This window comes from Thalassophryne amazonica, chromosome 5 (genome assembly GCF_902500255.1).
Source record: "Thalassophryne amazonica chromosome 5, fThaAma1.1, whole genome shotgun sequence".
In the NCBI taxonomy this organism is placed as follows: domain Eukaryota; kingdom Metazoa; phylum Chordata; class Actinopteri; order Batrachoidiformes; family Batrachoididae; genus Thalassophryne; species Thalassophryne amazonica.
The window spans coordinates 59,390,293-59,409,013 of NC_047107.1; the positions used below are offsets into that span (position 1 = coordinate 59,390,293).

An 18,721-nucleotide genomic window follows, 5' to 3' on the forward strand; every position below is an offset into this window, starting at 1 on the left:
TTTGAATGCACAGAGATACCGTGACGAAATCCTGAGGCCCATTGTTGTGCCATACATCCAAGAACATCACCTCATGTTGCAGCAGGATAATGCACGGCCCCATGTTGCAAGGATCTGTACACAATTCTTGGAAGCTGAAAATGTCCCAGTTCTTGCACGGCCGGCATACTCACCGGACATGTCACCCATTAAGCATGTTTGGGATGCTCTGGACCGGCGTATACGACAGCGTGTACCAGTTCCTGCCAATATCCAGCAACTTCGCACAGCCATTGAAGAGGAGTGGACCAACATTCCACAGGCCACAATTGACAACCTGATCAACTCTATGCGAAGGAGATGTGTTGCACTGCATGAGGCAAATGGTGGTCACACCAGATACTGACTGGTATCCCCCCCCCCAATAAAACAAAACTGCACCTTTCAGAGTGGCCTTTTATTGTGGGCAGTCTAAGGCACACCTGTGCACTAATAATGGTGTCTAATCAGCATCTTGATATGGCACACCTGTGAGGTGGGATGGATTATCTCAGGAAAGGAGAAGTGCTCACTATCACAGATTTAGACTGGTTTGTGAACAATAGTTGAGATCTTTGAGTTCATCTCATACAAAATGGGAGCAAAACCAAAAGTGTTGCGTTTATATTTTTGTTGAGTGTATATATTGGTTTTGATGGTCATTACGTTCATTTACCTTCATATTGTATGTCTTTGTTTTTCTTATAAGTTTGCGTGTCATGGTGGTCATTTAGTTTCATCTATTTATTTCTTATCTCCTATGAGTTTGGTTGGTTATTGTCTTTTATATGCTTCTCACATGTTGTTCTTTTGATTGTCTTTATCATTTTTTGTATTATTCTTACACCTTGTTTTATGTGTTCAGTTATGTTATGTCCCTACACGCTAGACGTTGATATTTACATTTTGAGTCACATGCCAATCCAGCAGGGGGCAGTACATCATCTATATATATTAAAAGTGTGAGCGGGTGATTTTATTTAGTAAGTTCAATATAAGTACATAATATAATTGTAAATACATAAAAAATACATGGATGACACAAGAAAGTGAAAACACTTATTTCAATTGTGGTCCATTTAAAAATCAAATGACAAAATATAAGTAAAAATAAAAAAATCATAATACTGATAATAATAATGTTGATAATAAAAATAAGTGTGTATATGATAACAAGAACCTAAACAATTTATAAATACATTAAAACAGTAAATGAACATTAATAAATTACGTAATTAACAGGAAATAAAAGGGTTGAGTTCTTCTAAAAACAGTTGAGTTCTAGTTCTAAGATTCTGAAAACATTCTGAACGCACACACTGTTCCAACGCATTATAGAAACTTTGGACAATTTATTACTCCACTTGAAAAACATCAGCTATCTATTTTATAAACACTACCCAATCTAGAGCCTGTGGATCCCCACAGGCAACATGCTAGTTTGTATTACATTATGAGGGCATCAACAACTGACCGGGACTGTAGAGATCTGCATATGCATATAGTATGGAAACACTTTCTAAAAAAGTACACCTTTTTAAGATGTAACACATGGCTTTAATAATATTAATAAATCAGTGATTAATACTTTATAAAGCAGCAAAACCTGTAATATGCTGGTTACGCACAGTCATTATTGAAATGTTAAGCTTTTGAAGAGACATTTAAGGAATACTGGACACAAATTAGTGTCCAAATTCATTTAGCGTGCAAATTTAGTTCCGTTTACTGTTCTAATTTGATTTCATCCGTTTTGTACCATTGCATGCTGCAACCACTGCACATGCACACCGCACGTGCACACACTAGTAAGGATCGTGTTTAGCTAAACATGTTTGTTTTGCTGATGGACAACGATTTGAACAAGCTAACTGACAGTCCTAATTCTTCTAATAGACACACACACAAAAACAAATCCACTACACCATAAACCGTCTGGATTCTGGAAGCATGAAGAGCTGTTAGGATGAAAATCTGGACAAATTTCGGATGCAATTTTTCGCTGGACTGAGGAAAGCAGATGGCAGTCTGTACACAAAGTCAGTGCACGGCCTCACAAACTAAGTCAGAATTGTTTTTGAACCATCTGACTGTTTTTGCAAGTTGACTGAGAATAATCAATCAATTTTATTTATATAGCGCCAAATCACAACAAACACTTGCCCCAAGGCGCTTTATATTGTAAGGCAAGGCCATACAATAATTACGTAAAAACCCCAATGGTCAAAATGACCCCCTGTGAGCAAGCACTTGGCGACAGTGGGAAGGAAAAACTCCCTTTTAACAGGAAGAAACCTCCAGCAGAACCAGGCTCAGGGAGGGGCAGTCTTCTGCTGGGACTGGTTGGGGCTGAGGGAGAGAACCAGGAAAAAGACATGCTGTGGAGGGGAGCAGAGATCGATCACTAATGATTAAATGCAGAGTGGTGCATACAGAGCAAAAAGAGAAAGAAACACTCAGTGCATCATGGGAACCCCCCAGCAGTCTTAAGTCTATAGCAGCATAACTAATGGATGGTTCAGGGTCACCTGATCCAGCCCTAACTATAAGCTTTAGCAAAAAGGAAAGTTTTAAGCCTAATCTTAAAAGTAGAGAGGGTGTCTGTCTCCCTGATCCAAATTGGGAGCTGGTTCCACAGGAGAGGAGCCTGAAAGCTGAAGGCTCTGCCTCCCATTCTACTCTTACAAACTCTAGGAACTACAAGTAAGCCTGCAGTCTGAGAGCGAAGCGCTCTATTGGGGTGATATGGTACTATGAGGTCCCTAAGATAAGATGGGACCTGATTATTCAAAACCTTATAAGTAAGAAGAAGAATTTAAAATTCTGTTCTAGAATTAATAGGAAGCCAATGAAGAGAGGCCAATATGGGTGAGATATGCTCTCTCCTAGTCCCTGTTAGCACTCTAGCTGCAGCATTTTGAATTAACTGAAGGCTTTTCAGGGAACTTTTAGGACAACCTGATAATAATGAATTACAGTAGTCCAGCCTAGAGGAAATAAATGCATGAATTAGTTTTTCAGCATCACTCTGAGACAAGACCTTTCTAATTTTAGAGATATTGCATAAATGCAAAAAAGCAGTCCTACATATTTGTTTAATATGCGCTTTGAATGACATATCCTGATCAAAAATGACTCCAAGATTTCTCACAGTATTACTAGAGGTCAGGGTAATGCCATCCAGAGTAAGGATCTGGTTAGACACCATGTTTCTAAGATTTGTGGGGCCAAGTACAATAACTTCAGTTTTATCTGAGTTTAAAAGCAGGAAATTAGAGGTCATCCATGTCTTTATGTCTGTAAGACAATCCTGCAGTTTAGCTAATTGGTGTGTGTGTTCTCTGGCTTCATGGATAGATAAAGCTGGGTATCATCTGAGTAACAATGAAAATTTAAGCAATGCCGTCTAATAATACTGCCTAAGGGAAGCATGTATAAAGTGAATAAAATTGGTCCTAGCACAGAACCTTGTGGAACTCCATAATTAACCTTAGTCTGTGAAGAAGATTCCCCATTTACATGAACAAATTGTAATCTATTAGATAAATATAATTCAAACCACCGCAGCGCAGTGCCTTTAATACCTATGGCATGCTCTAATCTCTGTAATAAAATTTTATGGTCAACAGTATCAAAAGCAGCACTGAGGTCTAACAGAACAAGCACAGAGATGAGTCCACTGTCTGAGGCCATAAGAAGATCATTTGTAACCTTCACTAATGCTGTTTCTGTACTATGATGAATTCTAAAACCTGACTGAAACTCTTCAAATAGACCATTCCTCTGCAGATGATCAGTTAGCTGTTTTACAACTACCCTTTCAAGAATTTTTGAGAGAAAAGGAAGGTTGGAGATTGGCCTATAATTATCTAAGATAGCTGGGTCAAGTGATGGCTTTTTAAGTAATGGTTTAATTACTACCACCTTAAAAGCCTGTGGTACATAGCCAACTAACAAAGATAGATTGATCATATTTAAGATCGAAGCATTAAATAATGGTAGGTCTTCCTTGAGCAGCCTGGTAGGAATGGGGTCTAATAGACATGTTGATGGTTTGAATGAAGTAACTAATGAAAATAACTCAGACAGAACAATCTGAGAGAAAGAGTCTAACCAAATACCGGCATCACTGAAAGCAGCCAAAGATAACGATATGTCTTTGGGATGGTTATGAGTAATTTTTTCTCTAATAGTTAAAATTTTATTAGCAAAGAAAGTCATGAAGTCATTACTAGTTAAAGGAATACTCGGCTCAGTAGAGCTCTGACTCTTTGTCAGCCTGGCTACAGTGCTGAAAAGAAACCTGGGGTTGTTCTTATTTTGTTCAATTAGTGATGAGTAGTAAGATGTCCTAGCTTTACGGAGGGCTTTTTTTTATAGAGCAACAGACTCTTTTTCCAGGCTAAGTGAAGATCTTCTAAATTAGTGAGACGCCATTTCCTCTCCAACTTACGGGTTATCTGCTTTAAGCTGCGAGTTTGTGAGTTATACCACGGAGTCAGGCACTTCTGATTTAAAGCTCTCTTTTTCAGAGGAGCTATAGCATCCATAGTTGTCTTCAATGAGGATGTAAAACTATTGATGAGATACTCTATCTCACTTACAGAGTTTAGGTAGCTACTCTGCACTGTGTTGGTATATGGCATTAGAGAACATAAAGAAGGAATCATATCCTTAAACCTAGTTACAGCGCTTTCTGAAAGACTTCTAGTGTAATGAAACTTATTCCCCACTGCTGGGTAGTCCATCAGAGTAAATGTAAATGTTATTAAGAAATGATCAGACAGAAGGGAGTTTTCAGGGAATACTGTTAAGTCTTCAATTTCCATACCATAAGTCAGAACAAGATCTAAGATATGATTAAAGTGGTGGGTGGACTCATTTACATTTTGAGCAAAGCCAATTGATTCTAATAATAGATTAAATGCAGTGTTGAGGCTGTCATTCTCAGCATCTGTGTGGATGTTAAAATCGCTCACTATAATTATCTGAGCTAAGCACTAAGTCAGACAAAAGGTCTGAAAATTCACAGAGAAACTCACAGTAACGACCAGGAGGACGATAGATAACAAATAAAACTGTTTTTTGGGACTTCCAATTTGGATGGACAAGACTAAGAGTCAAGCTTTCAAATGAATTAAAGCTCTGTCTGGGTTTTTGATTAATTAATAAGCTGGAATGGAAGATTGCTGCTAATCCTCCGCCTCTGCCCGTGCTACGAGCGTTCTGGCAGTTAGTGTGACTCTGGGGTGTTGACTCATTTAAACTAACATATTCATCCTGCTGTAACCAGGTTTCTGTAAGGCAGAATAAATCAATATGTTGATCAATTATTATATCATTTACTAACAGGGACTTAGAAGAGAGAGACCTAATGTTTAATAGACCACATTTAACTGTTTTAGTCTGTGGTGCAGTTGAAGGTGCTATATTATTTTTTCTTTTTGAATTTTTATGCTTAAATAGATTTTTGCTGGTTATTGGTGGTCTGGGAGCAGACACCGTCTCTACGGGGATGGGGTAATGAGGGGATGGCAGGGGGAGAGAAGCTGCAGAGAAGTGTGTAAGACTACAACTCTGCTTCCTGGTCCCAACCCTGGATAGTCACGGTTTGGAGGATTTAAGAAAATTGGCCAGATTTCTAGAAATGAGAGCTGCTCCATCCAAAGTGGGATGGATGCCGTCTCTCCTAACAAGACCAGGTTTTCCCCAGAAGCTTTGCCAATTATCTATGAAGCCCACCTCATTTTTTGGACACCACTCAGACAGCCAGCAATTCAAGGAGAACATACAGCTAAACATGTCACTCCCGGTCCGATTGGGGAGGGGCCCAGAGAAAACTACAGAGTCCGACATTGTTTTTGCAAAGTTACACACCGATTCAATGTTAATTTTAGTGACCTCCGATTGGCGTAACCGGGTGTCATTACTGCCGACGTGAATTACAATCTTACCAAATTTACGCTTAGCCTTAGCCAGCAGTTTCAAATTTCCTTCAATGTCGCCTGCTCTGGCCCCCGGAAGACAACTGACTATGGTTGCTGGTGTCGCTAACTTCACATTTCTCAAAACAGTTGCCAATAACCAGAGTTTGATCCTCAGTGGGTGTGTCACCGAGTGGGGAAAAATGGTTAGAAATGTGAACGGGTTGGCGGTGTACACGGGGCTTCTGTTTAGGGCTACGCTTCCTCCTCACAGTCACCCAGTCGGCCTGCTTTCCCGGCTGCTCGGGATCTGCCAGAGGGAAACTAACGGCGGCTAAGCTACCTTGGTCCGCACCGACTACAGGGGCCTGGCTAGCTGTAGAATTTTCCACGGTGCGGAGCCGAGTCTCCAATTCGCCCAGCCTGGCCTCCAAAGCCATGAATAAGCTACACTTATTACAAGTACCATTACTGCTAAAGGAGGCCGAGGAATAACTAAACATTTCACACCCAGAGCAGAAAAGTGCGGGAGAGACAGGAGAAGCCGCCATGCTAAACCGGCTAAGAGCTAGTAGCTGCGCTAAGCTAGCAGATTCCTAAAAACACACAAAGTGAATAATGTGTAAATAATTTAGAGGTGATTCAGCAGAGGGAGTGCTTTAGTTAAGTCACGTGAAGATTACAGTGTGAAACAAATCGTTATCTAGGTAACTAGATCAATCTAACTGCGCAGATTAAACAGCTAACAGATACAACAAAACACCGCTGTGCTCCGGAACAGGAAGTGATACAATACCGCAGTGAGAGCCAACCACCAGTAGAGGCAAGCAAATTTTGTACTCTTATTTCAAATTCATGTTGGACTGTTGACATCAAAGCACCAGTGATGAACACCAAAATGTAAGTCCCTTTTCTGTTGTTTATAAATGAATAAAATATCAAATTAGAAGGATCTGTTCTAGCCATTATATAAAATAAATAATGAATGTTTTTTCATTCATTCAATGGAACAAATATTTCATGCATGAAATATGTGTACCATTGAATGAATGAAAAAACATTATTTATATACTGTTACTCAAAATACCTTTCCCCCTGTTGTCCAGCAGCAAACAAACATCATGAATCCACTTTGTGACATTCCGACAGGCACTACACACACATTTTCAGTTATGACAAACACACACTTTTGAGGAGAAACACGTTTAATGATGTAAAATAGTTAACACATTCTACAACAAAGGAATTCTTGCAAGTCTCACTCACAAGATTGGTCTAAAACTGAAATGAGAGCATGCAACAGATTACTGGAGCTAAAAATTTGCTGCTATTTTGCTACTATGGTATAAGACATCAGGTATTTCACAGTGGTGGAGGCTACAACATTAATCTTGCAGGACTGCAAAGTTAACAGAGATGGCATAATATAAAAACTGTTGCACCATTATGAAATTATGAAATGTTCAGCCTGGCACCTCTGCTGAAAGCTGTATATTTAAGTTTTATTCATGTATTTTTTTGTCATATTACTGTAAACTCTGACTGCACACGTATACTTCAGACTGTAAACAGATTTCTGGATAACTAGGTGTTAGTGTATTTATTGATATTACCGTCTTCAGGGGTGACTGAACTGCAGGCATTAAAGGGGGTTGTCCATGTACCAAACGGTCAGTGGGTTCGAGCCCTGATTGCTCCTGAGTGCCAAAATGTCCTTGAGCAACACACTGAAAAATAAACTGCTCAACTTTGGAACACATTGCTCCACACAGACCTCACAGAGATGGAAAAATATATAGAGAAATATGAAGATTAACACGACTGTCTGCTGACAGACCCATATCAAGATACACATTTAGCAGGAAGACCACTTCCTGAGGAGTGAGGGCATCACTCATTCTTTATATCAATGCAGTCACCTATGCGACATGCAGGCTACTCATAGAAATAGAGGAGCCCAGTTTTTCCCAATCCTGGTGCTCGGAACCCAAAGCACTGCACACTTTCCATTTGTCCCTGAACAAATCAGGGAAGATCAGTTTAGTCAGGTGTGTTCAGCGAATCAACAGCTGACTGAACTGATCGGCTCTGATTAGTTCAAGGAAAAAATGGAAAATGTGCAGTGCTTTGGGTCCTGAGCGCCAGGATTGGGAAACACTGATTTAGCCTATTCCCGCACGCCGGTCCGCTAAACCACAGTTTGGCTCCTGTTTCAAATTACGGCAGATGAGAGGAGAGGTTAGCACACTATGTTGTTCACTGTTTGTCAACCTGCCTGCAATTTGTGTTCACTGGAAAACATTTTTTTGCCTCTAAGGCAGGGTGACACGCTATGTTATCTCTCTCTTCTCATCTAAAAAACACTACACTTTATTGGGAGTGCTGCAATATCTCAGATAAACAGCACAACCTCTGCCTTAAAGGTGGACAAGTGTTTAGTAAGTACAGAAGCTGACTGATGTGTTTGCGCCTACTCCAAATTTGCTGTGCAAAGGTTTTCAGTGCTGCACTTCATTTGTATACTGTATTCAAGGACTCTGGGTTATGATATCTTGAACTTCCATCAAGCCGTGCACTGCGGCCCCTCTAGATGACATTCAGAATGTCCTCAGATAGGAAACAGCTCTTCCTGTACAGGCTCCAATACAATCCCTTACAACTTTCAGTGTCTGGTCTTTGAAGAACTCCCACATTGCTGTTGTGTCCAGAACAGTCTGAGAAGACAGTCTTGTGTGAGAGTGTGAGATTGATGTTGAAAGAGTGAGTGTCACGCCAGAGTCGGCAACCCTGCAGACTTCATCTTGGGCCCCGAGCAGATGGTAGTGTGTAAGACTTCAACTTATAAATACAATTTTTTTTCTTAATAACTTACCTGTTAAATAAAATTTAAATCAAAAAACTGAATCCTCAAGGAAGCCACAATAAGTCTTCAACATTAGGTGCATGCACTCTTAATATCAATCAAGTCTTTCTCCATCTAGCCAAGTATACACAGAATAGTAACTGGCATAGTACAGTTTCATGAGCTTAAACCTGTACTGTTAAGATGAGGATCCACCACTAGTTCAAACACTAAACAAGTATCCAAACAAGGGTAACTGAATACCAGTAGCACATGCAGCTGTTAGACAGAAATTGTAGTTGATGAGGGGCGAACACAAAGGCAAATAATAAAAAGAAAATCTTTTGGTCAAGAAGAGAGGGAGAGTGTAACAATCACAGCCTTAGAAGTCATTTCAATTGCACTCTGACCAGAAGGCATGATGACAACCCCCCAACAAAAGAATGCATACTAACCTCTGTCCAGTTTGTGATCAAAGTACGAGCAAAACTACAGATCCACACAGCTATTGTCTATGTTGTATACCAGGCAACCGACAAGATATAAAGAGACAGACTGCAGGTTACTCTGAATATTTATAACCAATATGCAGTGTACATGAGACTCCACATATACATGCTTGACATATGCAGAACATCAGGAGCGGTACATATCCACTACACTAACTGCCAGTGGTTGACAGAACAGAATGAAAAAATCTGTGTTAAAACAGATTAACTGTGTTTGGCTCAGTTATCTATTTATTTATTTATTTTCCTGTTTGCTTATTTTTTGCTTTATCATAAACAAGACACGTCTCATAATGTCCTTACAGAAAACTAGCACACATTCAAGAGGGTACATCAATAAATGAAGATAGATGGTCCACTTATTCAAGTGAGGTAATACAATATTGATAAATTCTGTATAATTCTGCCATTATAACACATATGTAAATGGGGAAAAAAGGAAGGTTGGTGAAATTAGCTGTCAGGTCACAGTTCATAATTCAAAAACTGACCTTGTCGGTTTGTTTAAGCCACATTCATCCAATAGCCTACTATGCAAATATCAGTTGAACCACCTTGAGCCAGGGATGCAGGATGGAAAAATAAATAAATAAAAATCACACCACCTTGAGCGAAGGGTCTGGAATGCAAATAGGCTTTGATCCACCTTTAGCGAAGGGTCTAGGATGCAAATATTGCTTGAAGGTGACTCTAGTGATTCCCCCCATCCTAGACCCCTGGCTCAAATTGGCTCAAGTAATTTTTCCATCTCAGATCCTTGGCTCAAATGATTATTCCATTCTAGACCTCTGGTTCAAGGTGGCAGTGATACTTGCATAGTAGGACACTGCGTCAAGGTGGCTCAAGTGAACCGGCAGCTAAGTTCACTTTTTTTATTGTGAACTGTGAAATGCCAGCTAGCTCTCTGGCAAAAAAAAGATAAAGTAAAGAGGATGTCACATACAGGTATCGAATGAATACAATCAAGGACTATGTAAACTATTAACTGATGTCTTCCTTTCAGCACAGTGCTAATTTCTGCAATTTATGGCCAACACCTTCTTTAGGGGTTTCCACGGTGATCTATGTAGCACTACCAGCAGCACGTGAGCACTTGCCTGATGTTTTGTACTTCAGTATCTTCTGTTCTTCATAGCCTGTGGTGTTACAACTATGTGGGCATTTAATACACATCATGCTGCAGGCTCAGCTTTGTTCACAGATGCTGTTGTAGATTACAGCATTCTACAGAGAGAAAACAGGCAGCAGCCACACATCTTAGAGCGTTCAAACAGCCCAATTCTTCTTCTGGTCGGCTCTGAGTGAAAAAGTTGGAGAGAGAGAGAGAAATAGAAACATCAACTGATGGAGGTCTTCACTCATATTCTACAGCAATACAACTTCTTGTTGGTCCTCTGTACCTTTTCCTCTGTCACTCTAGAAAATTTTGGTTTTAAAAAACAGTTAAAATGGAAAAAGTCACAGTGTGGTGAAGACTACCAAAGATTCCATTTGCTGTAAACTCAGAAATCAAAAACGGGAATGAGAAGGGGAACTTTTTGAGAGCTTTCCACTCCAGATTTACCTTGGATGACCATACTGTATGAATTTATTAATGATTGATATGATGTTCAAGACATATTTAGTGACTTGGAAGTCTTTATGCATCAATCCTCTGATCTATCTAAAGAAAACTGGCAGTAAAAGTACTTTACTGTAAATCCAGAAGGTGCCAATAACTGTACCACACTTACTTACTGAATTCTGAACTTACAACTCCAAATCAGAAAAAGGTGGGACCATATTGAAAAAAAAGTGGGGAAAAGTGATTCTTAGTACATTGACTTTGATTTCTATTTTACTGCAGACAGTATGAGTGCAAGGAATTACATGTTTTGTGTGGCGACTTTCATTTCATTTGTTAATATATTTCCATTCCTGTATTTAAGGCCTGCAACCAAGTGGTAAGCTTTGATTGTCTCAGATGAAGTCCATCCGGAAGTAAAGTTGCAGTTCCTCGATTGGCCTCTTGAGGCTAGCTGCAAAAAGAAGCAGATTCTCATTCTAGTCCACATTAAAATGTCCAGTTTTAGAGCAGAAATAAACATCATTTCAGCCTGGCATAAAAAAAACTGTTTTGGTCTCCATGGAGTTGCATCAGGAATAGAGATGGCTATTGATAAGATTTTATCGATATCGATGCCATTATCGAGTCTACTTATCGATCCGATTCCTTAGCGATTCCCTTATTGATACCTCTTGTGAATTTTGTACTAAAAGTAGGCTTTACAGGTTTCCTATGTATTTCATTGAGTCTTGAAGTAAATAAATATGAAATTGGTCACTGTATCCTTGATCTCTGGACATAAATAAAAATAAATAAAACGGTATTTCGCTTTGAAGTTATTAATTCCGACTGGACTCTATCATTCTAACTTGACTCGGCAGAGAGCCACGCAGAATTTGGAGCTGTGTGAACAGAACGGAGGACGATTCTCGTTTCTTTCTCGTAACAAGACAGGAGTCCCAGTTAGTAACTTTAATCCGCACAAAAGTGACTCACGATTGATATATTCAGGGATGAAAGTCGTGAAAAACAAAAAAAGCTGAAACCTAAAATTACCCCCCCCACACCACCTGCACAAAAATGTTTGAATTCTAGAAGCTCTGAAATACACTCAACAAAAATATAAACGCAACACTTTTGGTTTTGCTCCCATTTTGTATGAGATGAACTCAAAGATCTAAAACTTTTTCCACATACACAATATCACCATTTCCCTCAAATACTGTTCACAAACCAGTCTAAATCTGTGATAGTGAGCACTTCTTTGCTGAGATAATCCATCCCACCTCACAGGTGTGCCATATCAAGATGCTGATTAGACACCATGATTAGTGCACAGGTGTGCCTTAGACTGCCCACAATAAAAGGCCACTGTGAAAGGTGCAGTTTTATCACACAGCACAATGCCACAGATGTCGCAAGATTTGAGGGAGCGTGCACTTGGCATGCTGACAGCAGGAATGTCAACCAGAGCTGTTGCTCGTGTATTGAATGTTCATTTCTCTACCATAAGCCGTCTCCAAAGGCGTTTCAGAGAATTTGGCAGTACATCCAACCAGCCTCACAACCGCAGACCACGTGTAACCACACCAGCCCAGGACCTCCACATCCAGCATGTTCACCTCCAAGATCGTCTGAGACCAGCCACTCGGACAGCTGCTGAAACAATCGGTTTGCATAACCAAAGAATTTCTGCACAAACTGTCAGAAACCGTCTCAGGGAAGCTCATCTGCATGCTCGTCATCCTCATCAGGTTCTCGACCTGACTCCAGTTCGTCGTCGTAACCGACTTGAGTGGGCAAATGCTCACATTCGCTGGCGTTTGGCACGTTGGAGAGGTGTTCTCTTCACGGATGAATCCCGGTTCACACTGTCCAGGGCAGATGGCAGACAGCGTATGTGGCTGAGCGGTTTTCTGATGTCAATGTTGTGGATCGAGTGGCCCATGGTGGCGGTGGGGTTATGGTATGGGCAGGCATCTGTTATGGACGAAGAACACAGGTGCATTTTATTGATGGCACTTTGAATGCACAGAGATACCGTGACGAGATCCTGAGGCCCATTGTTGTGCCATACATCCAAGAACATCACCTCATGTTGCAGCAGGATAATGCATGGCCCCATGTTGCAAGGATCTGTACACAATTCTTGGCAGCGTGTACCAGTTCCTGCCAATATCCAGCAACTTCACACAGCCATTGAAGAGGAGTGGACCAACATTCCACAGGCCACAATTGACAACCTGATCAAGTCTATGCGAAGGAGATGTGTTGCACTGCATGAGGCAAATGGTGGTCACACCAGATACTGACTGGTATCTCCCCCAATAAAACAAAACTGCACCTTTCAGAGTGGCCTTTTATTGTGGACAGTCTAAGGCACACCTGTTCACTAATCATGGTGTCTAATCAGCATCTTGATATGGCACACCTGTGAGGTGGGATGGATTATCTCAGCAAAGGAGAAGTGCTCACTATCACAGATTTAGACTGGTTTGTGAACAATATTTGAGGGAAATGGTGATATTGTGTATGTGGAAAAAGTTTTAGATCTTTGAGTTCACCTCATACAAAATGGGAGCAAAACCAAAAGTGTTGCGTTTATATTTTTGTTGAGTGTACAATCTGGGACTATTCCAGATGATCAACTGCAGTGACTGCAGCATCCATTTAGTGAAAAAAAAAAACAAACAACTTTCCTTATTCAAATGCATTCCAGTAGTATTCTGCTCTTACTAGGATGCAGTAGTTTTCTAGCTTGGCAGATAGTTCTGGAGGAAATCACTGAAGAAATTAACACATTGCAAATATGGTTTGACTGAAACAAACTGTCATTAAACTTAAATAAAACAGGGATGAAGTGGAGGTGTTATGCCGCTTTCACACCGGGCGTGATCAGACGCTACAAATTCGCGGGGGGTCTCATGGTGACGGACGCGCCACCATCGCCTGGTGTGTTGCTCTGCTTTTGCTGCGAAAATTCGCCCCGGTGCATCATGAAATTAGGAGCTTCCATTCCGCTCGCTGGCTCCGGTTGTCAGTCAAGTTAACATGACGGACCTTGATCACACAGAGCGAGTTGTTGTGGAAAGATGACAAACGTCATGAGACGTTCCCAATTCAGGGAGTATCATTATTTGCTGCAGGAGCTGCGTCTGGATGACTTTCAGCGGTCCTTCCGCCTGACCCAGTTTGAGGACCTCCTGTCCCATTCACGCGCGCACATGTAAACAATAAAAAAAAAAAAAGAAACTCTGCTGCCTGCTGCGGGCTGCAGCTCGCTCTTCCCCCAAAAACTGTCATAATTGTATTTAGAAACCAGTCACCATTTGCTTTATTATACATCTGTGTAGTTAATAAGTAAAATAATCTCCATGGACGATTCGCTCGCGCGCGCACGTACGAGGTCTGTTAGAAAAGTATCCGACCTTTTATTTTTTTCAAAAACCATATGGATTTGAATCACGTGTGATTGCATCAGCCAAGCTTGAACCTTCGTGTGCATGCGTGAGTTTTTTCACGCCTGTCGGTTGCGTCATTCGCCTGTGAGCAGGCTTTGTGTGAGCAGTGGTCCACCCCTCTCGTCGGATTTTTATTGCGAATAAAATGTCTGAACGATTTGGAGATTTGCTGCATCAAATTTTTCCAGAAACTGTGAGAGACCTCCAGGTGGACACCATTCGGAAAATTCAGATGGATTTCAGGGATGATTTTATGGGGATTACACAGATTAAGGAGTGTTCCAGCCGGTTTAAAGACCGCCCACAGCGTCTGAGAGCGCGGCGCACTCCGAGCGCCGATCGACAGGCTGAAACAACCAGATCATTTCCAATGTGAAGGCTTTGTTGATCCGGGATGTCGTCTGACTTACACAAAAATTGCAGAAGACATGGACATCAGTACTTTTTCAGCACATTCCACTGTTACAGGAGTTTTTTTCATGGAAAGAGGAGCAGAGGGATGCGCCACTGTGCCGCTCATGGCAGCACAAAACCACCTCCATGTTGGTCTCACAGGATGGCTTTCAGATGGCTTTTCAGTCATGTGACTATCCGAGAAATTGTGCATGAGCTGGACATGCCCCAACATGTCCTGTGAGGCTTCATCATGGCGTTGCTTTGCACCATGCGGCTCCACCGTGATGCACAGAATTCCTCCGCACGTCTGTCTCAATGTGCCGAAAAAGTGCTGATGTCCACGTCTTCTGCAATTCCTGTGCTAGTCAGACGACGTCCCGGATCAACAGAGCATCCAGTTTGGAAATGAACGGCACATTCCACTGTTACAGGACTTTTTGTCATGGAAAGAGGAGCGCCACTGTGCCGCTCATGGCGCGGCAAAACCACCTCTGTGTTGGTCTACATGGCGCAATGTGCCGTTCATTTCCAAACTGGACGCTCTGTTGATCCGGGATGTCGTCTGACTAGCACAGGAATTGCAGAAGACGTGGACATCAGCACTTTTTCGGCACATTGAGACAGACGTGCGGAGGAATTCTGCGCATCACGGTGGAGCCGCATGGTGCAAAGCAACGCCATGATGAAGCCTCACAGGACATGTTGGGGCATGTCCAGCTCATGCACAATTTCTCGGATAGTCACACAACTGAAAAGCCGTCTGAAAGCCGTCCTGTGAGACCAACACAGAGGTGGTTTTGTGCAGCGCCATGAGCGGCACAGTGACGCATCCCTCCGCTCCTCTTTCCATGAAAAAAACTCCTGTAACAGTGGAATGTGCCAAAAAAGTACTGATGTCCACGTCTTCTGCCATTGTTGTGTAAGTCAGACGACGTCCCGGATCAACAAAGCCTTCACAGTGGAAATGATCTGGTTGTTTCAGCAAGGTGTCAGCCTGTCGATCGGCGCTCGGAGTGCGCCGCGCTCTCAGACGCTGTGGGCGGTCTTTAAACCGGCTGGAGCACTCCTTAATCTGTGTAATCCCCATAAAATCGTCCCTGAAATCCATATGAATTTTCCGAATGGTGTCCACCTGGAGGTCTCCTACAGTTTCTGGAAAAATTTGATGCAGCAAAGCTCCAAATCGTTCAGACATTTTATTTGAAATAAAAATCTGACGAGAGGGGTGGACCACTGCTCACACAAAGCCTGCTCACAGGCGAATGACGCAACCGACAGGCGTGAAAAAACTCATGCATGCTCATGAAGGTTCAAGCTTGGCTGATGCAATCACACGTGATTCAAATCCATATGGTTTTTGAAAAAAATAAAAAGGTCGGATACTTTTCTAACAGACCTCGTAAAATAAAAATAAAAAGAAACTCCGCTCCCGCTGCTGCTCGCTCCAAAAACTCTGTCATAATTGTGAAATAAAGGACAAAAGAGACATAAGTCCTGCTCACAGGCTGCTACCAAATACAGGACATGTTCACATCTTCAGTCAAACTCCAGACATCTCCACGTCACTACATATTCAGTCCCTGATTGGTCATCGCGGTGCGACGAGATGAAAAAGTTCAGATTTTTCAACTTGGGGAGGAGGGCAACACGACGTGATGCGCCGCAATATCGCGCCACAAATGCACCAATTTGGCTTCACTCGCTTCGCTTCACTCACGTCCATCGCATCACGCTGTGTGACTTGGTGCCAAAACGCGTCGTTCCATAGGGATTACATGGCAACCTGTCGCTGCTGTCGCTCACGTTGCGCCTGGTGTGAACGCAGCATAAGAGTCACTAGGTGTTCACAGGAAACACTTATTTATTTATGTATGTATGTATGTATGTATTTATTTATGTATGTTCATTGTTAGTTGATTTTATATTTTCTGTTGTATTTCTATTCAGGCTCTTTTTGTCTCTTTCTCTAAAATTGTATATAATAACTAATCAGATTATTAATATATAAAGAAAAATAAATGTAAAAAATATTACAATTTGTAATACATTTGACTCTTTTACGCCAACAAACGCTTATTATACAGAAAAATGCACCCGAACGTGATGACAGCTGCAACTGCTTAATGCTAATTTTAACATTGAAAATGCCATAGACATGCTAACATGTTAGCATCGCTGCCGTTTTTAAGTTATAAAATACATCTATCAACTGTTTCAGAAGACCATAACAGGTCGGTTTAACACAAAAAAGGTAAATAATACTCACAAACATATGCTCTTTAGGGTTTTAGCGGGGGAAAATTAAGATACAGCGAAAGAAAAAAATACATAAGCGAAGCAATAGATCAAAGCACTGCTTCAATCTGCGAACCACTGCTTCGATTGGTTCAAGGTTCAACGCAAAGCCGCGCTGCAGAAAAGTTGATTACGGACCCGCTGCAGGGTCTGTAATCAATGTAGAGAAATTATCATTTTCCTGACAAACACCCCCAACTGGTTTGTGAACAATATTTGAGGGAAATGGTGATATTGTGTATGTGGAAAAAGTTTTAGATCTTTGAGTTCATCTCATACAAAATGGGAGCAAAACCAAAAGTGTTGCGTTTATATTTTTGTTGAGTATATGATGAAGTGATTTTACTGTATATGTTTGTGTTTGTTTTTGTCTGAAAAAGTCCTTTTCCGATCTGCAAAATGTGCTCCTTGTCAGCTGATGTAAGCCAAGTTTGTCAGAAAGTTTTGTGCATGTTCAAAACCTTGAGCAGAGCTCAGACAAACATCTTTCCCACTGCTTACATGTTTGTTTACTGTTTTGTTCTCTGCATGCTATTTATTTTTCTTGCGGTTGCCCGATGATTCATTCTAGTGTTCTGAGTAGCCCTAGGTTTAGAACAAGTGGAGAAAGGACCCACACAATAAACACATGTCCATGTCTTGAAGAAATAGACAACTCTCTATCTCTGTCTCTGTCAACAAGGAGATGCTGCGGAGTTGTTCAAGTAAGGCTACATCATGCCATATTTTCAGAGTGCCAAACTCTGCTTAAATGCAGCATATTTGTCTGCAAAATGGGATAATACATCATCTGCAAATTATTGGCTAAAAGGGTTTTAAAAAGAAATAATTTGCACCATGTGTCATGCTTACTTATCACATTATGAGGTACTTAGCTGAACTCATCAAGCTCTATATACCAGCCCAGGCTCTGCGTTCTCAGGGCACAGTGCTACAGAGCTTTCTCTTATTGTGAACCTGTTTTGTGGAATGAACTCCCTACAGCAATAAAACAGATTCTGTAGAGACATTCAAGTCCAGACTTGAGACACATTTATTCTCCCTCTCGTATGGCTAGCATACTGGCATAGCATGGTACTATGCTTCCTATCTTCAATTTAATTTATTTCATTTATATAGCACTAAATTACAACAAAGTTACCTCAAGGCGCTTCACACAAGTTAAGGTCTAACCTTACCAACCCCAAGTGCAAGCACACAGGCGACAATGGTAAGGATAAACTCCCTCTGATGATTTGAGGAAGAAACCTCAACCAGACCAGACTCAAAGGGATGACCCTCTGCTTGGGCCAATCCTTTCCTATCCTTTTAAATTCATTCTATTAGTAAATGGAGCAGGTCATGGCCTCAAATTTATCTAAATTCTGGGTCTGTTAGTGAAGCTTAGGGCTAGCAGCCAGTGATCACCTTAGTATTTTCTCTGCTTTCCTGTTGCTTAATGCTGATGAATTATACCTTAGGTGTAGTTTTTCTGGTCGACTGATTGATTTTTTTTCTCTCTCTCTCTGTCTGTGGTGCGGATGATGTCACAATGTCACATGCTGGATTTGATGATAGCATAATTTCTGAAACGGACGTGGAATGGACTCTGCCGCAGGAACAGGTCCACTGAATGGCATGAGCACTGCTGAATGACCCCTGGTTGTGGACTGAACACCTAAATGGACTTCTCATCAAATGCCTCTTCTTTTGTTGTGTTATGGTCTGTTTTGTAAAACTATGCAAAATCT

General features: G+C 41.2%; 1 protein-coding gene across 1 annotated transcript in view; it reads right to left on the minus strand.

The window, feature by feature from the left end:
• Positions 1 to 10,316: 10,316 nt before the first annotated feature.
• The window catches only part of LOC117509960, an 89,667-nt gene continuing 81,262 nt past the window's right edge, over positions 10,317 to 18,721 (minus strand). Inside the window, exon 16 of the mRNA XM_034169568.1 lies at positions 10,317 to 10,590. Within this exon, the coding sequence (XP_034025459.1) occupies positions 10,560 to 10,590 (31 nt within the window). The 3' untranslated portion in view covers positions 10,317 to 10,559. The remainder of the gene's footprint in view (positions 10,591 to 18,721) is intronic.